General features: G+C 49.4%; 1 protein-coding gene across 1 annotated transcript; it reads left to right on the forward strand.

The window, feature by feature from the left end:
- The first annotated feature begins 1,647 nt into the window (after positions 1-1,647).
- On the forward strand, positions 1,648-18,323 carry Ddx55 (DEAD-box helicase 55). The gene is made up of 14 exons (XM_085837181.1): positions 1,648-1,815; positions 3,334-3,384; positions 3,462-3,548; positions 5,367-5,458; positions 5,558-5,620; positions 6,594-6,743; positions 7,722-7,911; positions 9,313-9,395; positions 10,682-10,813; positions 11,332-11,424; positions 15,418-15,532; positions 15,878-16,046; positions 17,023-17,315; positions 17,763-18,323. The coding sequence occupies exons 1-14, from the start codon at positions 1,654-1,656 to the stop codon at positions 17,937-17,939; spliced, it is 1,857 nt and encodes a 618-aa protein (XP_085693307.1). The 5' UTR covers positions 1,648-1,653; the 3' UTR covers positions 17,940-18,323.
- The last annotated feature ends 1,305 nt before the right edge of the window (positions 18,324-19,628 follow it).

Below are 19,628 nucleotides of genomic sequence, written 5' to 3' on the forward strand. Positions count from 1 at the left end.
GTTTCTAAAATTGTGTGACATTTGAAATTCTGAGGACTTTTCTGAGGGTGTATAATAAGTGCTAGGGCCCCAGAGGTGGCTGTGGGTTGTTGGTGTGGTTTGTTATGTGATGGTGAAGATCAAACTTGCCCCAAGGAATTGGACACCTCTGTTAAGTAGGAAGTAATCTAACAGTAATGTCATCCCCTCTGACCCAACTTCATTCAGGGGTCCCCTTTTCTTTTTACCTTTTTTTTTTTTAATCTCTCATCCAGTATTAGGGTGTTGTAGAAAGAAGAACTCATAAAGTAGCAAACACAGCTATAGGTCTACATACTTCCAGGACAGCCAGGGCTCTTGAGAGCCTGTCTCAAAAGACAAATAAATACGGGCTGGAGAGATGGCTCAGTGGTTAAGAGCACTGACTGCTCTTCCAGAAGTCCTGAGTTCAATTCCCAGCAACCATATGGTGGCTCACAACCATCTCTTATGGGATAGGATGCCCTCTTCTGGTGTGTCTGAAGACAGCAACAGTGAACTCATACATAAAGTAAGTAAATCTTAAAAAAAAAAGCAGAACACCAAAACCAAAAGAAGTTAACAATTTTAGCTGTGTGGGTTTTTGGTCAGTATTTCAAACATTTTAAGGCCTTTGGGGGTGGAGGAAGTCACATTTGAACTATTTTTACTTTATCAGGTAGTTTATGGATGTGGGCAAATAGGCTGGAGGGAGATGGAGTCGCTCAAGGACAGAAGGGTGGAACCAAGCCCCTCTCCTGAAGAGATCCTTCACGTCACAGATCTGCTAATAAGCCAGAGAGGCTAGTTATCAAGTACTGTGTCCTGTAAAACCTGGTCTAGCTATGTACGTGGCCTTTACAATTTATGTCTCATAGCTACCATTACCTTTCGTACAAGTAGTAAATAAACAGACTCGGAGAAGATTCCAAGTTCAGCAAAACAGTAAGTAGACTCTGAAACCAATCATCCGCGTGATTGCCTGGAGCCCTTACCGGGTTGTCCTGAGATTGGATTTCATCCTAGTTTCGTAAACTCAAAAAGCTCATTCAAGAAATGCCAATAAAGACTTGGTTCATTCGTGTCACAAACTTGGCATCTATATGCACGCAGAAAACAAAACAATCTCCCCCCCCCACCCTTACACACTGTTGGTTTGCATTTGAAGGTGTGAACCTACTAAATGCACACGCTAAAAGTCTGTTGGGGGGGGGGGAGTAAGTAGGCGTTCTGCTTTTTACGCAGTGGTCTCTGAGAAGGCGACTTCTCTTTTGGCTCAAGGGCGTCGGGGGTGTGTGTGGGGGAAAGAATCTTGAACCTCCAGCTTCAAGTCGGCAGGGGAGCGGTCACAGCTTTCTCTAAGCAAGCCAGGCTGGCCAACTGACTGCGAGATGGTTCTCGTCTGGCGCCCTCGCTTGGCCGCGACGTCCTGAGAGCTCTGCACTTTCTATGCACACCGGCGGAGGGTCCCCAGCATCTTTAGCTCCTGTTTGTTGGGGTCCCGGGCGTGGCGCCTTCCGTCACTTCCAGGGCCCTTCCGCCTTCAGGGCGACCTCCGTCCTCCACTTCCCAGCGCCTTCAGTCGGAACGTCGTCGCTGGGGTTACCGTTTTCCGTCGGGCTACAAACCAACCGGAAGCGGAAGTTCATTCTGTTGATGCTCCCGCAGCGTTGCGGGCGACTGAAACCAGCAGAGAAGCCGGGCCGCGCCATGGAGCACGTGACGGAGGGTGCCTGGGAGTCGCTGCAGGTGCCACTGCACCCTCGGGTGCTCGGTGCACTGCGCGAGTTGGGCTTCCCGCACATGACGCCGGTGCAGGTATCGGTCCCGCGGGGGAAGCGGGGCTGGGCGGTCAGCCGCTCCAGTGCAGCCGCGGGCGTCAGTGAGAGAGCCCTTTCGGGGCTGGGTTCCTTACGCCGTCAAGATCTCAGACATGGCAGTGCCAGAGGAGTCTGCGATATCCTCCCCGGGGGTGGGGTGCGGTGGTGTCTCAGCTCCTCCTGCCTGCTCTAGCTGGGACTTCGGACAGTGCCCTTTCTATCCGAGAAATGATGATAACTACTTTGTTCATAGCTTTGTGGGGATTAAATAGGTCCAGGTGGGTGCCCAATGACCGTTACCTCTTATTCTGTGGGGACAGAGTCTCTATAGCCCAATATATATTTTAAAAAGCAAACAAAAAACTCAAACCACTTATTCAGGACCTGGTGTGTATCCAGGTCTCATCAAGGCTCCAGAAACTTGGCAGACTTGGTACCTACCCATTTTCTAGGGCAGATGTTAGAGAAAGAACCATAGGTACGGGCCGGGCAGTGGTGGCTCATGCCTTTAATCCCAGCACTCGGGAGGCAGAGGCAGGCGGATTTCTGAGTTCGAGGCCAACCTGGTCTACAAAGTGAGTTCCAGGACAGCCAGGGCTATACAGAGAAACCCTGTCTCGGGACATCCCCCCCCCCAAAAAAAAAACCAAAAAACCCAAACCAACCAACCAAACAAAAAACCATAGGAACAAAATAATTTAGCTCTTGCTGACTGTTATGAAGGAACTGACATAGGCTGGTGTGGTGGACAGTGAAGGAGCTGGCCTCTGGGGGAGTTATCATTATCCTGAGACCCAAAGGATCAAGAAGATTGGGGTGATTAGGGGGAAGCTAATCGCCACAGAAAGAAATTCCAGTGCAAATGCCCCGGGGCTGGTGGTAAATCCAGGGGCTGGAGGATGGTTCAGTGGTTGAGAGCACTTACTGCTCTTGTAGAGGAGTAGGATTGAGTTCCCAGGATCCGCATTGAGTGCCTTACCATTGCTTATAACTCTGGAGTCTTGGAAATCCAACTCTCTCACCTTCTTCCCTTCCTCCAAGCATGCAGTGTACATATAGACTAGGAGGCCCAGACAGATAAATCAAAATCAGTTCAAAACAAAACAAAACAAAATGTTAGTGCTTCCAGCTCCTTCCAGTTCAAGGAGGAGCAGCAGAGTGTCAGGACTCGAATCCAGGACTCCTGACACACTTGTCCTTACAGACAACTCCCAGTGTTACTGTTTGTCGGTTCGTCTTTAGACAAGGTTTCACTACTGTACCCTGGCTGACCTTGAACTTACAGAGCTTTGCCTGTCCCTGCCTCCTGAATGCTGGAATAAAAGGCCTGTGTCGCCACACCTGGCTACAACTTGTCGCATTTAATTCAACCCTTTGTGGTGACTGGTTTGCTGGAGATCCCCTTGGGGTGGGATCCGTTGTGACTTCAGTCAACCCATTGAGTGCCTAGGACTTTGGTCTCCTGGTGTTTAGTTGTAGTATTTTTTAACCAGTTCTTTGTAATCTCTCCCTGCAGTCTGCAACCATCCCTCTGTTCATGAAAAACAAAGATGTTGCCGCAGAGGCTGTGAGTATCCCATGCAGTACAGTCTCTCATTCTCCCAGCTGACTGGAAAGTAAGTCAAAAGCTTTGTCTATTTGCAGGTGACGGGTAGTGGAAAAACCCTGGCCTTTGTCATCCCCATTCTGGAGATTCTTCTGAAAAGGGAGGAGAAGTTAAAGAAGAACCAGGTGAGGTGGGCTGGCTGGTGGTCATGGAGGCAGGAGGGATCAGGCCTGAGGAAAAAGCTGGATAAACTTGAGTCCAGCCCTGTTTGGTATCCGAGAAGTCTGTTTTTGGATCTGTCTGCTTGTTATATCCCAGTCGATGCTGGGGCGCTATCATGGCACTAGGGTGTATTCTCTGTCACCTGTGGATATGAGTAGAAATGCCATTTTAGCTTTCATACTGTAAGCAGGTAGCCTTGGGAGTTAAACCTCAACGCTCACCTTAGCTCCTTCCCAGTTCAAGGAGGAACAGTTGGGAGTGTCAGGACTTGAATCCAGTATTCCTGACACACTTGTCTTTATAGACAACTCACCTTAGCTTAAGTCCCAACCCAGGACCTTGTGCTTATTAGGAAAGTGCTCTACCATTTAGCTAAATCCCTAACCCCTCCTTTTTGTAGCTTTTGCTGGGATTTTGTTATTTAAATGCCCTCAGTGGGAGCTGAAGGGATGGCTCAGTGAATAAGAGCACTTGTTTTTGCTGAAGATTTGGATTTGGTTCTTAGGATGTACATAGGGGCTCACAGCCTGCTATCCATCTAGTTGTAGGGAATCTGGCGCCCTCTTCTGGCCTTGGGTGCACAGGATGTTTGTCCATACTTGGAGACAAAACACTCATGCACATACATAGAAATAAATAAAATGTTAAAAAAAAAAAAAAAGCCTCCAGCATTGGCTGGGGATAGTGTTGGACACCTTTAATCCCATCCCTGGGAGGCAGAGGCAGGTGGATCTCAGTGAATATGAAGCCAACATATGTGAGCAATACAGACAGAGGGAATTGGAACCAGCCTCACCAGGACTACACAGTGTATTCATTACTGTCCTACTGCTGTGAGGTGTGGCTCAACTCCTGCTCCCAGTGACTTCTCCCAGCAAGGCCACACCTCTTAAACCTACCCAAACAGCTGTCACCAACTGGGGACCAAGGGGGCAACTGCCACAGACTAGAGAGGGTGTCTCATTCAAATATCCAAGTAAGCTGGGCGTGGTGGCGCACGCCTTTAATCCCAGCACTCAGGAGGCAGAGGCAAGTAGATTTCTGAGTTCAAGGCCAGCCTGGTCTACAAAGTGAGTTCCAGGACAGCCAGGGCTACACAGAGAAACCCTGTCTGGAAAAACAAAACAAACAAACAAACAAATAGCCAAGTAACTAAATGCCTCTGGTACAGTGATGTGCTGTCAAGTATGACTGTATGACATTATGACATACAGAGAAAATACGGGTCAGGTGTTGGTTCCTTCAGGTCTGAGCTGTAGTGTTGTTGGCTATGGGTCCACAGTGAACCATGACAGATGACGTCAGGTTTTGTTTGTCACCCACTCCTTGGTTGGTTTTTATTAAAAAAATTTTTTTTTTTAATTTGCTTGTATGTGTATGGGTGTTTTGCCCACATGTCTGGCTGTGCCCTTGGTGCCTGGAGAGGCTATCAGATCCTCTGGAACTGGAGTTACAGATGGTGGTGACTGCCTTGTGGGTGTTGGGAATTGAACCTGGGTCCTTTGGAAGAGTGGTCAGTGCCTTTAACAACTCTGAGCTATCTGTAGTGGTTCCTCGTTTATTTTGGCCCTATGTTGGTTACTTGTTTATTTTGTGATACTGGGCCTTGTTCAGAGTAGGCAAGTGTTCTGCCTCTGAGCTGCCCTTCAAAGCTCTTGATTTGCTGAGACCGCTGTAAAAAGTTCCAGAAACTGTCTGAGGATGGAGGGTACAGTCTTATGCGATCCACCCCGGGGTTCACGTGCTGCTGACCCTTGGGGTCTCCCCCTCCCTGTGGGCAGGTAGGAGCCATTGTCATCACCCCGACTCGCGAGCTGGCCATTCAGATTGATGAAGTCCTGTCACACTTCACGAAGCACTTTCCGCAGTTCAGGTGATTGGTGCAGGGCCCTGGGGTGGTGGGTGCCGGGGATCCTTACTGGCCTGGACTGCTATCTTGCCACACTTGCTCCAAGTCCCATTTCCTTTTCAGCCAGATTTTGTGGATTGGAGGCCGGAACCCTGGAGAAGATGTGGAGAGGTTCAAGCAGCACGGGTGGGTGAGCCTGTGGGTCCCTGCTCCTGTCCTGTGCTTTTGCTGGACCTTAGGCTCATAGGCAGTGCCCACCTCCTGGTCCCCTTGGCTCTGTGGACACAGCATAGGCTGCATAGGCTCACGTTGCCCTGAGAGTTGGGGCAGGTGTGTCAACAACCTGGCTGGGAACACCTGGTGCCCCTGGTACTCACCTGCTCTGAGCCTTGTCTGGCAAGTCTGGCTGCTGTTGCTGGCCAGCTTGTGAATAGCTGTCTTAGTGGGTAGAGTCCCAAGTATGCATGTGTTTTCAGATTTGTTTCAATTGTTGCTTATAGTCTACATTGTGCAAAAAACATGTTATAGGTGGCCAGTGTGCAGGGACACATTAGGCCCTCAGGTTCCTCTCCTCCCCTCCCCTCCCCTCCACTCCTTTTCCCTTCCTTCTTTCCTCCTCTTCTCCTTTTTTCTCCCTTCTTCCCTCTCTCTCTCTCCCTCTTGCTTCTTCCCTATTTCTTGTAGGGAGCTGGGATTTGAACCTTGGTCTTCATGCATATCAGACCAGTCTATGCCTCTGTGTTACCCTGGTCCCAATCTACTTCCCTCTTATCCTTGTCTTCCTTGACGTGGTGTGCTGCTGCAGGTCAGGGGTCAGCCTGAGTTGTGTGGGCCATGTGGTGTTGTCTTGTGGTTTCTCTACTGAACAGTGATGGTGGAAATAGTATATAGTAGGGGTAAAGGTGTGGCTGTGTGCCAGTGGCGTGCCTATAACACAGGTGGCCACCAAGGCTGTGGGATGGATCTTGTGCACTTTGCCAGAGTCCTGGCCTGTAATCCTGTCCTCCTCTCTCCCGGCCCTTGCTGTTCCTACCCTGCAGTCATCGTTCTGCCGGGGATTTAGATGGTTTTGCAGGGTGGGGACTTGGTATGTTCTTAGCTGTCATCCATGTTTCTGAGATCCAGAGTGCACTGGTAAATGGGAACTTTCTTTCCAAAGCGGGAACATCATTGTGGCAACCCCTGGGCGACTGGAGGACATGTTCCGGAGGAAGGCTGAGGGTCTGGACCTGGCCAGCTGTGTGAAGAGCTTGGATGTGCTGGTGCTGGACGAGGCAGACAGACTGCTCGACATGGGCTTTGAGGCAAGGTACTAGAGCATGGGCTCCACGGAGGTGGGTGAGCCTGGGCAAGGGCAGGCCTTCCGCGTTGCCTCACACCTAAAGACTACCGTTATCCTGTGGTAGCAGTTCAGACCTCAGGTTCTGCCACGTGGCTTCATTCCACTTCTTTTATTCTTTAAAAATTGAATCCATGTATTTGTATTAAAGTTTGAGGTAAAGTCTCATTCTGTAGCCCAGGCTAGCTTTGGACTCTGGATCCTCCTACCTTGGACTCCTGTACATCAGGAGTTCAGATAGGAGCCCGAATACCTGACTGGTTCCAGTTTTTCTGCTTCTGGGTTTCTGAAACTATGTTTTCCATCCCAGTTTCTCTGATTTTTTTTTTTTTTTCCAGACAGGGTTTCTCTGTGTAGCCCTGGCTGCCCTGGAACTAACTCACTCTGTAGACCAGGCTGGCCTCGAACTCAGAAATCCGCCTGCCTCTGCCTCCCGAGTGCTGGGACTAAAGGTGTGCACCACCACGCCTGGCTTCTGATTTCTTTATATTGTTCAATAAGCTGTCTTTAGGCATGACTCTCATATGTAGCTTGTCATGTAGTTCATGTCAATTATTAGGCGTGTACATTGGAGCTACGTTGAAGGTGTAGAGGGGGAACAGGAGTTGTCATTTATTTCCCAGTGGTGTGACACTTAAATGTCTTAACGACCTTAAGTCCTCTCCCATTGTTTTTTCTCACGAAGCCAGTTTTCACAGTGCTGCTGAGCCCAGCATGTCCCACATGGTGGCCGTCACTGAGCAATATCCCTAGTCACTTGGTCTTGTAAGATTTGATTGGTTTTGTGCAGGATCTTACTCTGTAGCCCAGGCTATCTAGAACGTAACTATGTAGCCTAGGTTGGCTTTGGACTCTGCAGTCCTTTTGCTTCGGGGTCCCTCCCTCTGCACCTAGCTCCTCTGCTCTTTTTAAATCGTAAGTAAGTGCGTGTGTGCATTCTGTTTCCAGCATAAACACAATCCTAGAGTTTTTGCCAAAGCAGAGAAGAACAGGCCTCTTCTCAGCCACACAGACACAGGAAGTGGAGAACTTGGTGCGAGCAGGCCTCCGGAACCCTGTCCGAATCTCTGTGAAGGAGAAGGGTGTGGCAGCCAGCAGTACCCAGAAGACCCCGTCTCGCCTGGAGAACCACTATATGGTGAGCACAAGGCCTGCTGCCATGTCTTGCCGTGAGGTGGCGATGGTGGGAGCTGGGGCTGCCGTCACAACTCACAGGGAGATGAATGTATGGGTGTGTCCTTTCAGCAATTTAAAATGTATTTGGAGACAGGACAATTGGCCAAATGACAAGCAAGTCTGTTTGTTAAATGCTTGTTAATGGAAACATGAATTGTCAGGGAGTAGTGGGTCACATTTTTATTTGCAGAAATCAGAAGGCTTTTCTCTGAATTAGAAGCCATCCTGGTCTATGTGGCAAGTTCCAGGCCAGCCAGGGCTACATAATAGTGAGTCCAAGTCTCAAAAAACTTTTTTTTTTTTTGGTTTTTCAAGACAGGGTTTCCTCTGTGTAGCCCTGGCTGTCCTGGAACTTATTCTGTAGACCAGGCTGGCCTCGAACTCAGAAATCCACCTTCCTGTGCCTCCCAAGTGCTGGGATTAAAGGCGTGCGCCACCACACCTGGCTCAAAAAACATTTTTTAATTTTAATTTTTTTTTCTGAGGCAGTATGTATCTGAGGATGGCCTTGAACTCCCTATCCTCAGTCTCCCTCACAAGTCCCGGGAGGGATTATGGTCCAGATCGCCCATGCGCCACGGGATAAGCATTTAACCCACCGTGTTAGTTTTGCTAAAACCCGGGGAAACCCATTTACCAGGACTGAGTGTTTCTGGTTGGGGCCTGGACAGAGCCCTTTATTGGGCGGAGATGGAGCCCTTCAGGTCGTCACGGATACTCATTTCTGGAAAGCCGTGCTTGCCTTGGAGTGCCACTTTCGGGGTCCCGCCCCAGAGTCAAGCTTGAAGGGAATGGGGTTCCTGGTCTCCCACAGACCCACTGACGCCTGGGCCAGGGAGCTGCCACTACAGCTGGCCTGGCCCGGTTATGTGCTGGGTCTGGGAACGCGATCCAGTTACTCTGAGCTGGGCAGGCTGACAGATGTCATCTCTAAAGTCTGTCTTGTTCTGGAGGAAATGGGATTCCGCAGACATTCAGGGGAGGGGCCAGTGAAATGGCTCAGTGGGTGAACAACAATCTGGTTTAAGTGTGGGTACAACATGGCAGTCGGAGAGCCGACTCCTGCCAGCCACCCTCTAACCTCTGTCATGTGTGCCCTCCAAATAGGTCAGCATAGTCAAACAAACAGATAAGGGCTCTGCTGGGTGTGCTGGTGTACCTCAGGAGATGGAGGCAGGACTGGGCCTTCAAGGCCAGTCTTAAGTTTGAGACCAGTTTGGGCTGTGTGAGAGGCCTTGTCTCCAGAAAGAGGAGATGGGGTGGGGGTGGGGGATAGAGTGGGAAGGCTGAGTCTGAAACCAGCTATGGGATTACTTTACTTTTACATATATGTGACGACATCCTCCCCCCTCGCCCCCTGTAGATCTGTAAGGCAGATGAGAAATTCAACCAGCTGGTCCATTTCCTTCGGAGCCGTCAGCAGGAGAAGCACCTGGTCTTCTTCAGGTAGTGCCCAGGCTGTGGCTGGAAGGCGGCCACAGTGTTCAGGGGAGGTTCTTGGCTGTGTGAGGCTGACAAACCCAGCCTCTCCAGCACACACTGTATCTTGTAGCTCACACCACGGTGATGTCCATCCCTCCATCCCCCTTCCCCTTGCTTCTGAGAGGGTGGGACCCCCTACCCCAGCACATCAAGTCTCTGCAAGATGAGGCGCATCCTTTCCCACCGAGGCTAGACAAAGCAACTCTCTGCTACATATGCACCATGGGCTTCAGTCCAGCCCTTGGATGCTCTTTGTTTGGTGGCTCAGTCTCTTGAGAGCTCCCAGGGGTCCAGCTTAGTAGACACTATTGGTCTTCCTGTGGGGTTCCTATGCGCTTCAGGGCTTTGAGTCCTTCTCCAAACTCTTCCATAAGGGTTCCCAGTCTCCATCCAATGTTTAGCTGTGGGTATCTGCATCTGCTTGCCCATGGGATGGGTCTCAAATTGTGCTGGTTATCGGTTGGCCATTCCTTCAGTCTCTGCTCCATCTTTGTCCCTGCATTTCTTTTTTTTTTTTTTTTTTTTTTTTTTTTTTTTTTTTGGTTTTTCGAGACAGGGTTTCTCTGTGTTTCTCTGGCTGTCCTGGCACTCACTTTGTAGACCAGGCTGGCCTCGAACTCAGAAATCCGCCTGCCTCTGCCTCCCGAGTGCTGGGATTAAAAGCGTGCGCCACCACGCCCGGCCCTGCATTTCTTTTAGACAGAACAGAGTTGGGATGAAAGTTCTGTGGGTGGGTTGACTGTCCTTATCCCTCCACTGGGCATCCTGCTTGGCTGTAGGAGGTGGCCTCTTCAGGTCCCATGTCCTCCCTGTTAGGCATCTCAGCTCAGGTCACCCACATTGACTCCTGGGAGCCTCTCTCATCCCAGGTCTCTGGGATTTCCTAGAGATTTCCTACCCTCAACCTTGCGGCTGCAGATTTCCATTTATAGGCCTTTTTAAAAAAATTTTTAAAGTGATTTATTTACCTGCATGCATGTCTGTATGAGTGTGTCAGGTCCCCTGGAACCAGAGTTACAAATAGTTGTGAGCTGCCATTTGGGTGCTGGGAATTGAACCCAGGTCTTCAGGAAGAGCAGCGCGTGCTCTTAATCACTGAGCCATCTCGCCAGCCAAAGTCCCCTTGTCAGCAAGTCTGTACTCACTTTCTCAAGACGGTCCTGATCTGCCACGTCTGCCCGTCTCTGTATCCTTTCCTAGCTTGGGGACCCAGGTGGCTGGTGACTGAGCGGGTCCTCTCCCCTACATAGCACGTGTGCGTGTGTGGAATACTATGGGAAGGCCCTGGAGGCGCTGTTGAAGAAAGTGAAGATCCTGTGCATCCATGGGAAGATGAAGTACAAGCGCAATAAGATCTTCATGGAGTTCCGCAAGCTGCAGAGGTGAGTCCTTAGGTCCCACACTCACCCCTTTTCCCTCTGCCTTCCTGGAGCAGAGTAGTACCGAGTTACTACACCCTTGAGGACATCCAGAGCCTGGTTTGGACCCTCACCCCATATACTGAGCCTGGGTCACTTGCTTAGTTACTGGATCTCCCTGCTCCATCGCAGGCCTGTGCATTCAGGAAGCTGAAGTGTGTTCACTGCTGTAGCTCCCAGGCCCTGGCACAGTGGAGGTTTGTCCAACTGCTTGCTCCTGGGTAAATAAGGATAAACGTAGTCCCTTACCTTTGAGACTCCTGTAAGCTCTGAACTGCAGAGCCATCTCCCCAGCCTCCTCCACCCCCCACTTTTGATGGCAGTGTATAAAGTCTGGGAAGGCTGTAGGAGGAAGAAAAAAGAGATGAAAATATCATATTCAAGGATGTAGTGGTTTTTGTGAGCAGCTCGGGAGTGCTTGGCTGGGGTGCACTGCAGGTCAGAGGATGGTTGGTCTTCACAGTGCTGCTCTCTCCCCCCAGTGGGATCCTGGTGTGCACTGACGTGATGGCCCGGGGAATTGATATTCCCGAAGTAAACTGGGTTTTGCAGTATGACCCTCCCAGCAATGCCAGGTATGCAGGGTACTGATCCTCTATCTGGGGAGTGGGCTGAGCAAGAGAGGGATCTGGGAGAAGTGCATGCAGTGAGAGTCCTTACATTTTACAATGATTCCTTTGTTTGTTGTGGAGGAGGAGTGTAGCCAGAGATAACCTTGACCTTCTGACGGTCTGTCTGCCTTCCTCTCTTGAGTGCTGGGCTTACAGGTGTGGACCCAAGAGCTCTATCAACTGGGTTAAATTGTAGAAGTAGGCTAAGAGCCTAATAGCTTTTGCCATGTTAATTAAGAGTGGTGTGTTGTTGTAGCAATCACTTTCACAGATGTGGTGGCTCCCGCTTTTAATCCTGGTGTTCAGGAGGCTTAGGATGATATTCATGAGTTCAGGAACCTGGGCTGCTGCATTGAGACACTGTCTGCATAGGGTGTGTATAGAGGGATAAACATGGAAGAAAACCCCACTACTGAAAGTTCATGCTGAGTGCAAATTATAGAATATTGAAAAGAGCAACAGACACCCCTCACACACTTGTGTTTTATTTTTGGTTGTTTATTCAAGGCAGGTTTCTCTGTGTAGCCCAGCTGTCCTGGAGCTCATTCTGGGACCAGGCTGCCTCCCTCTGTACCTAGACCAGGCTGCCTCCTTCTGTATATAGACCAGGCTGCCTCCCTCTGTACCTAGACCAGGCTGCCTCCTTCTGTATATAGACCAGGCTGCCTCCCTCTGTACCTAGACCAGGCTGCCTCCCTCTGTACCTAGACCAGCTGCCTCCTTCTGTATATAGACCAGGCTGCCTCCCTCTATACCTAGACCAGGCTGCCTCCTTCTGTATATAGACCAGGCTGCCTCCCTCTGTACCTAGACCAGGCTATCTCCCTCTGTATATAGACCAGGCTGTCTCCCTCTGTATATACACCAGGCTGCCTCCTTCTGTATATAGACCAGGATGCCTCCCTCTGTACCTAGAACAGGCTATCTCCCTCTGTATATAGACCAGGCTGTCTTCCTCTGTATATAGACCAGGCTGCCTCCTTCTGTATATAGACCAGGCTGTCTCCCTCTGTACCTAGACCAGGCTGCCTCCTTCTGTATATAGACCAGGCTGCCTCCTTCTGTATATAGACCAGGCTGCCTCCTTCTGTATATAGACCAGGCTGCCTCCTTCTGTATATAGACCAGGCTGCCTCCTTTTGTACCTAGACCAGGCTGCCTCCCTCTGTACCTAGACCAGGCTGCCTCCTTCTGTATATAAACCAGGCTGCCTCCCTCTGTACCTAGACCAGGCTGCCTCCCTCTGTACATAGACCAGGCTGCCTCCTTCTGTATATAGACCAGGCTGCCTCCCTCTGTACCTAGACCAGGCTGCCTCCTTCTGTATATAGACCAGGCTGCCTCCTTCTGTATATAGACCAGGCTGCCTCCTTCTGTATATAGACCAGGCTGCCTCCTTCTGTATATAGACCAGGCTGCCTCCTTTTGTACCTAGACCAGGCTGCCTCCCTCTGTACCTAGACCAGGCTGCCTCCTTCTGTATATAAACCAGGCTGCCTCCCTCTGTACCTAGACCAGGCTGCCTCCTTCTGTATATAGACCAGGCTGCCTCCTTTTGTACCTAGACCAGGCTGCCTCCTTCTGTATATAGACCAGGCTGCCTCCTTCTGTATATAGACCAGGCTGCCTCCCTCTGTACCTAGACCAGGCTGCCTCCTTCTGTATATAGACCAGGCTGCCTCCTTCTGTATATAGACCAGGCTATCTCCCTCTGTATATAGACTAGGCTGCCTCCTTCTGTATATAGACCAGGCTGCCTCCCTCTGTACCTAGACCAGGCTGCCTCCCTCTGCATATAGACCAGGCTGTCTCCCTCTGTATATAGACCAGGCTGCCTCCTTCTGTATATAGACCAGGCTGCCTCCTTCTGTATATAGACCAGGCTGCCTCCTTCTGTATATAGACCAGGCTGCCTCCTTCTGTATATAGACCAGGCTGCCTCCTTCTGTATATAGACCAGGCTGCCTCCTTTTGTACCTAGACCAGGCTGCCTCCCTCTGTACCTAGACCAGGCTGCCTCCTTCTGTATATAAACCAGGCTGCCTCCCTCTGTACCTAGACCAGGCTGCCTCCTTCTGTATATAGACCAGGCTGCCTCCTTTTGTACCTAGACCAGGCTGCCTCCTTCTGTATATAGACCAGGCTGCCTCCTTCTGTATATAGACCAGGCTGCCTCCCTCTGTACCTAGACCAGGCTGCCTCCTTCTGTATATAAACCAGGCTGCCTCCCTCTGTACCTAGACCAGGCTGCCTCCTTCTGTATATAGACCAGGCTGCCTCCCTCTGTACCTAGACCAGGCTGCCTCCTTCTGTATATAGACCAGGCTGCCTCCCTCTGTACCTAGACCAGGCTGCCTCCTTCTGTATATAGACCAGGCTGCCTCCTTCTGTATATAGACCAGGCTGCCTCCTTCTGTATATAGACCAGGCTGCCTCCTTCTGTATATAGACCAGGCTGCCTCCTTTTGTACCTAGACCAGGCTGCCTCCCTCTGTACCTAGACCAGGCTGCCTCCTTCTGTATATAAACCAGGCTGCCTCCCTCTGTACCTAGACCAGGCTGCCTCCTTCTGTATATAGACCAGGCTGCCTCCTTTTGTACCTAGACCAGGCTGCCTCCTTCTGTATATAGACCAGGCTGCCTCCTTCTGTATATAGACCAGGCTGCCTCCCTCTGTACCTAGACCAGGCTGCCTCCTTCTGTATATAGACCAGGCTGCCTCCTTCTGTATATAGACCAGGCTATCTCCCTCTGTATATAGACTAGGCTGCCTCCTTCTGTATATAGACCAGGCTGCCTCCCTCTGTACCTAGACCAGGCTGCCTCCCTCTGCATATAGACCAGGCTGTCTCCCTCTGTATATAGACCAGGCTGCCTCCTTCTGTATATAGACCAGGCTGCCTCCTTCTGTATATAGACCAGGCTGCCTCCTTCTGTATATAGACCAGGCTGCCTCCTTCTGTATATAGACCAGGCTGCCTCCTTCTGTACCTAGACCAGGCTGCCTCCCTCTGTACCTAGACCAGGCTGCCTCCTTCTGTATATAAACCAGGCTGCCTCCCTCTGTACCTAGACCAGGCTGCCTCCCTCTGTATATAGACCAGGCTGCCTCCCTCTGTACCTAGACCAGGCTGCCTCCTTCTGTATATAGACCAGGCTGCCTCCCTCTGTACCTAGACCAGGCTGCCTCCTTCTGTATATAGACCAGGCTGCCTCCCTCTGTACCTAGACCAGGCTGCCTCTTTCTGTATATAGACCAGGCTGCCTTCTTCTGTATATAGACCAGGCTGCCTCCCTCTGTATATAGACCAAGCTGCCTCCTTCTGTATATAGACCAGGCTGTCTCCCTCTGTATATAGACCAGGCTGCCTCCTTCTGTATATAGACCAGGCTGCCTCCCTCTGCATATAGACCAGGCTGTCTCCCTCTGTACCTAGACCAGGCTGCCTCTCTCTGTATATAGACCAGGCTATCTCCCTCTGTACCTAGACCAGGCTGCCTCCCTCTGTATATAGACCAGGCTGCCTCCCTCTGTATATAGACCAGGCTGCCTCTGCCTCAGCAGTGCTAGGGTTAAAGGCGAGAGCCACCATGCTTGGTTTTCCTCACACGTTTAAAAGGCAAAGGTGCATTTAAGTGATGCTTTTTCTGACGCCTGTTATTCCACTGCACTTTTCCTCTATGCCTTTCATTGCTTTTCAGTTTTTCCATGACCCTGCTATGTGGCCCAGCTTTGGTCAGATGTCCTCAGAGCCACTAGACCTCTAGTCCCTTACAGTCCTGTCGGCAGTGTCTGGTTCTTTGCAGCTCTTCTATGCTCGCTGGCTTGTGGTTGCGTGGGCCCTGAGCTGTGGGGCCTGATGGCTCTATGCAGCACTGTGTAGCAACACCCGCCTGGCTGGAGCCTGGCTGTGCTCACTGCCACTCCTGGGGTACCACCCCACCCTGTCCCCCCAGTGCCTTCGTGCATCGATGTGGACGCACAGCCCGCATTGGCCATGGTGGCAGTGCCCTGGTGTTCCTGCTGCCCATGGAGGAGGCCTACATCAACTTCTTGGCCATCAACCAGAAAGTAAGCAGCACGCTGGCCTGGTAGCTGCTGGTCACAACCCGAGAGGAGGGAGGGAGGGGCTGCTAACTCACCAGGGCTGAGCAAGGGGGGCATCAGCCAGCATCATGACTTGGGGATGCCACCTATTGTTGCCTTTACTGGTTAGGAATTTTATGTGCAATGTCATTTTCAAACTAAGAAAATCCCTAAAGTCCTTTTTGACTGAGTAGATGTCCTTGCGCTAGACTTGGCCCCCTGGCATTTGGAGCACTGCATTGTATGTCCTTGGTTTATTATATCTCGGGGGGGGGGGGGCACTGGGGTTGGAGGGACTGCGGGGATGGTGAGATGGTGGTCTCTGTTTAGTGCCCCCTGCAGGAGATGAGCCTCCAGAGAAACACTATAGACCTTCTGCCGAAGCTCCGGGCCATGGCTCTGGCTGACAGAGCTGTGTTCGAGAAGGGCATGAAAGCCTTTGTGTCCTTTGTGCAGGCTTATGCGAAGCACGAGTGCAGCCTCATCTTCAGGCTGAAGGGTAAGCTTCTTTTGGACAGGGTCTTTCTGTAGCCCTGGCTAGTTCCTGCTATATAGACCAGGCTGGCCTCAGACTCAGAGAGCCCCTCCTCACCTGTGCCCTTCAAGTCCTGGTATAAAAGCTGGGGGTGATTAAAGGTGTGTGCCACTGTGCCTGGCATAATCTTTTTCTTTGAGTCTTTGGGTGTTTGGGTGTCAGCGCATTTAATAGCATTGTCTTAATGGCCTGTTAGGGTTAGTGTCCTCTAAACCTCTCAAAAGAAATCCTAAATAAAAAAAAAAAAAAAGAAAAAAAAATCGGGCTCTGAGTAGATGTAAAATAAGCTGCCATTTCCACCTTGAAAAAAAATGTTGCTTTAAAAAAAACTAGGGCTGGAGAGATGGCTCAGTGGTTAAGAGCACTGACTGCTCTTCCAAAGGTCGTGAGTTCAAATCCCAGCAACCACATGGTGGCTCACAACCATCCAAAATGAGATCTGACACCCTCTTCTGGTGTGTCTGAAGACAGCTACAGTGTACTTAGATATAATAATAAATAAATCTTTAAAAAAAAAAATCTAATTAGGTGCCGAAGAGATGGCTCAGTGGTTATGAGCACTGACTGCTCTTTCAGAGGTCCTGAGTTCAAATCCCAGCACCCATATACTTGCTCACAACCATCTGTAATGGGATCCAATGCCCTCTTCTGATGTGTCTGAAGAGAGTGACAGTGTCTCACGTGTATAAAATAAATAAGTCTTTTAAAAAATTCTAGTTAAAGTAAATTGATTACTTTTTTTGGGGTATTGAGGGGTAGGTTGGAGACAAGGTTTCTCTATGTATACTTAGCTGTCCTGGAACTCACTGTGTAGATCAGGCTGAACTTGATCGCAGAGTTCCTCCTGCTTCTGCCTCTGAGCGCTGGCATTAAAGGTGTGTGCCATCACTGCCATGTGACTGTTCTACCTCCCGGTGCTGACCTAGCTCTTTGCTTTCAGATCTTGACTTTGCTGGGCTTGCTCGAGGCTTTGCCCTGCTCAGGATGCCCAAGATGCCAGAGCTAAGGGGGAAGCAGTTTCCTGACTTTGTACCAGTGGACATCGATACCGACACCATTCCATTTAAAGATAAAATTAGAGAAAAACAGAGGCAGAAACTTCTGGAACAAAAAAGAAAAGAGAGGTCAGAAAATGAAGGGAGGAGAAAATTCATCAAAAATAAAGCTTGGTCGAAGCAGAAGGCCAAAAAAGAAAGGAAGAAGAAGATGAATGCAAAGAGGAAAAAGGATGAGGTAATGTGTTGTTCTTTATTCTTTAAACTCCACTTTAAAAAAAAAAAAAAGGCCAGGCGTGGTGGCGCACACCTTTAATCCCAGCACTTGGGAGGCAGAGGCAGGCAAATTTCTGAGTTCGAGGCCAGCCTGGTCTACAGAGTGAGTTCCAGGACAGCCAGGGCTACACAGAGAAACCCTGTCTTGGAAAAAAAAAAAAAACAACAACAAAAAACCACAACTCCACCTTGTGACATTGCACTGGGAGGACATCTAATGTTACCAGAACAGCAAGGTTCACCGCAGCCTGAGCTGTGTGCACACTGTCTTACCACCCTCTCTCCCCCATTCAGTTCTGGGGCCCATGGTTAGGCTGCTGTGTTAGCTGACCCTAGAGCTTGTCGGTCTAACAGGTCTGCTGCTCTCTAGACCCAGAGCTGACACCCGTGTTGCTTCTTCTGCATTCAGGGTTCCGATATCGACGATGAAGACATGGAGGAACTCCTTAATGATACAAGGCTCTTGAAAAAATTTAAAAAAGGTAAAATCACAGAAGAAGAATTTGAGAAGGGGCTGTTGACAAGTGCCAAAAGGACAGTGCAGCTGACAGATTTAGGTGTCTCAGACTTGGAAGAGGACAGTTGACCTCAGAGCCTCAGGTGAAGGTCACCTCACTGGCCCTATATTCCTACTCTTGCTATCTGGAAAGCTGTGTGTTCAGACTGGGAGAAACTGAAGACTACACACGAGGACTAGAGAATCTCACAGAAGTGTGTTTTACTATTTGAATGTAAATAACAGATTTCAGTATTTATTTTGTTCAATTATGCTTTTTCTAGGATGGTTTTTGTGCTTATTACAGACTTAAAATGTGTGTGTGTGTGTAATTCCTACTCCTTTTAAGACAGATAAGCAACCAGGCCTGGTGGCGCACACCTTTAATCCCAGCACTTGGGAGGCAGAGGCAGGCGGATTTCTGAATTCGAGGCCAGCCTGGTCTACAAAGTGAGTTCCAGGACAGCCAGGACTACTGAGAAACCCTGTCTCGAAAAACCAAAAAAAAAAAAATAAATAAATAAATAATAAAAAAAATATATATATATATTTATATTATATATATATTATATATTATTTATTATATTTATTTATATTTATATATATTTATTTATATTATATTATATATATATTATATATTATATATATATATATATAGGGCTGGTGAGAAGGTTCAGTGGGTAAGAGCACCCGACTGCTCTTCCAAAGGTCCAGAGTTCAAATCCCAGCAACCACATGGTGGCTAACAACCATCCGTAACGAGATCTGGTGCCCTCTTCTGGAGTGTCTGAAGACAGCTAGTGTACTTACATATAATAAATAAATAAATCTTTAAAAAAAAAAAAAAGACAGATAAGGAAGTATACTTGATTTTAGGCCTTGTAAAGTTTCTAAGCATTTATTCCCAGGCACTTGACATCTCCTTGTCTGTTCCCCCCAAATGTAGCATATCCTTTGCAGCCCTACCTAGAGCACCCACAGAGGCAGAGGGGCCTGTGTGCAGTTTTTTTTTTTCCCTCCTCTCTTTTCATTGTAATAGGGCTACACTATTGTAGCGGTTTGCATATACTTGGTCCATAGGAAGTGGCACTATTAGATGTGGCCTTGTAGGAAATGTGTCATGGTGGAGGCAGGCTTTGAGGTTTCCTAGGCTCAAGCGCCACCCAGTGTATGGGAGAAAGCCTCCTGGCTGCTTTTGGGTCAGGATGAAGAAGTCTGGGCTTCTCCAGCCCCACATCTGCCTGGAATACTACCGTGCTTCCCACCCCAGTAGCCTAAATCTCCGCAACTCTTAGCCAGCCCCAATTCAGTGTTGGTCTTTGTAAGAGTTGCCTTGGCCAGGCAGTGATGGTGCACACCTTTAATCCCAGCACCAGGGAGGCAGAGGCAGGGGGATTTCTGAGATTGAGGCCAGCCTGGTCTATAGAGTGAGTTCCGGGACAGGCAGGACTGCACAGAGAAACCCTGTCTCAAAAAACAAAAAAAGAAATTTCATACATATATTATCATTTTTTTCTCCTTCAGTTCCTCCCAGGTTCTCCTCACCTCCCCATCAAACTTCATGTTCTTTTTCCTCTCTTAAAAGAATAACCAAGTTAAATCAAACCAAACCAGCCAACCAAGAAAAACCCAACACTTTTTTTTTAAATCACGAATGGTGTTCATCTGTGGGCACAGGTCTGAGTTGAGAATGCCTGGGGGGCTTCTGACTGGAAGAATCCTAGCCCACTGTTGACATAGTAGATGTTTCTGAAAGGGCTATCGAGAGGGCCAGTAGCA

The sequence above is a fragment of the Mus caroli genome, unplaced genomic scaffold, assembly GCF_978045245.1.
Source record: "Mus caroli unplaced genomic scaffold, Mus_caroli_1 scaffold_4, whole genome shotgun sequence".
NCBI lineage: Eukaryota > Metazoa > Chordata > Mammalia > Rodentia > Muridae > Mus > Mus caroli.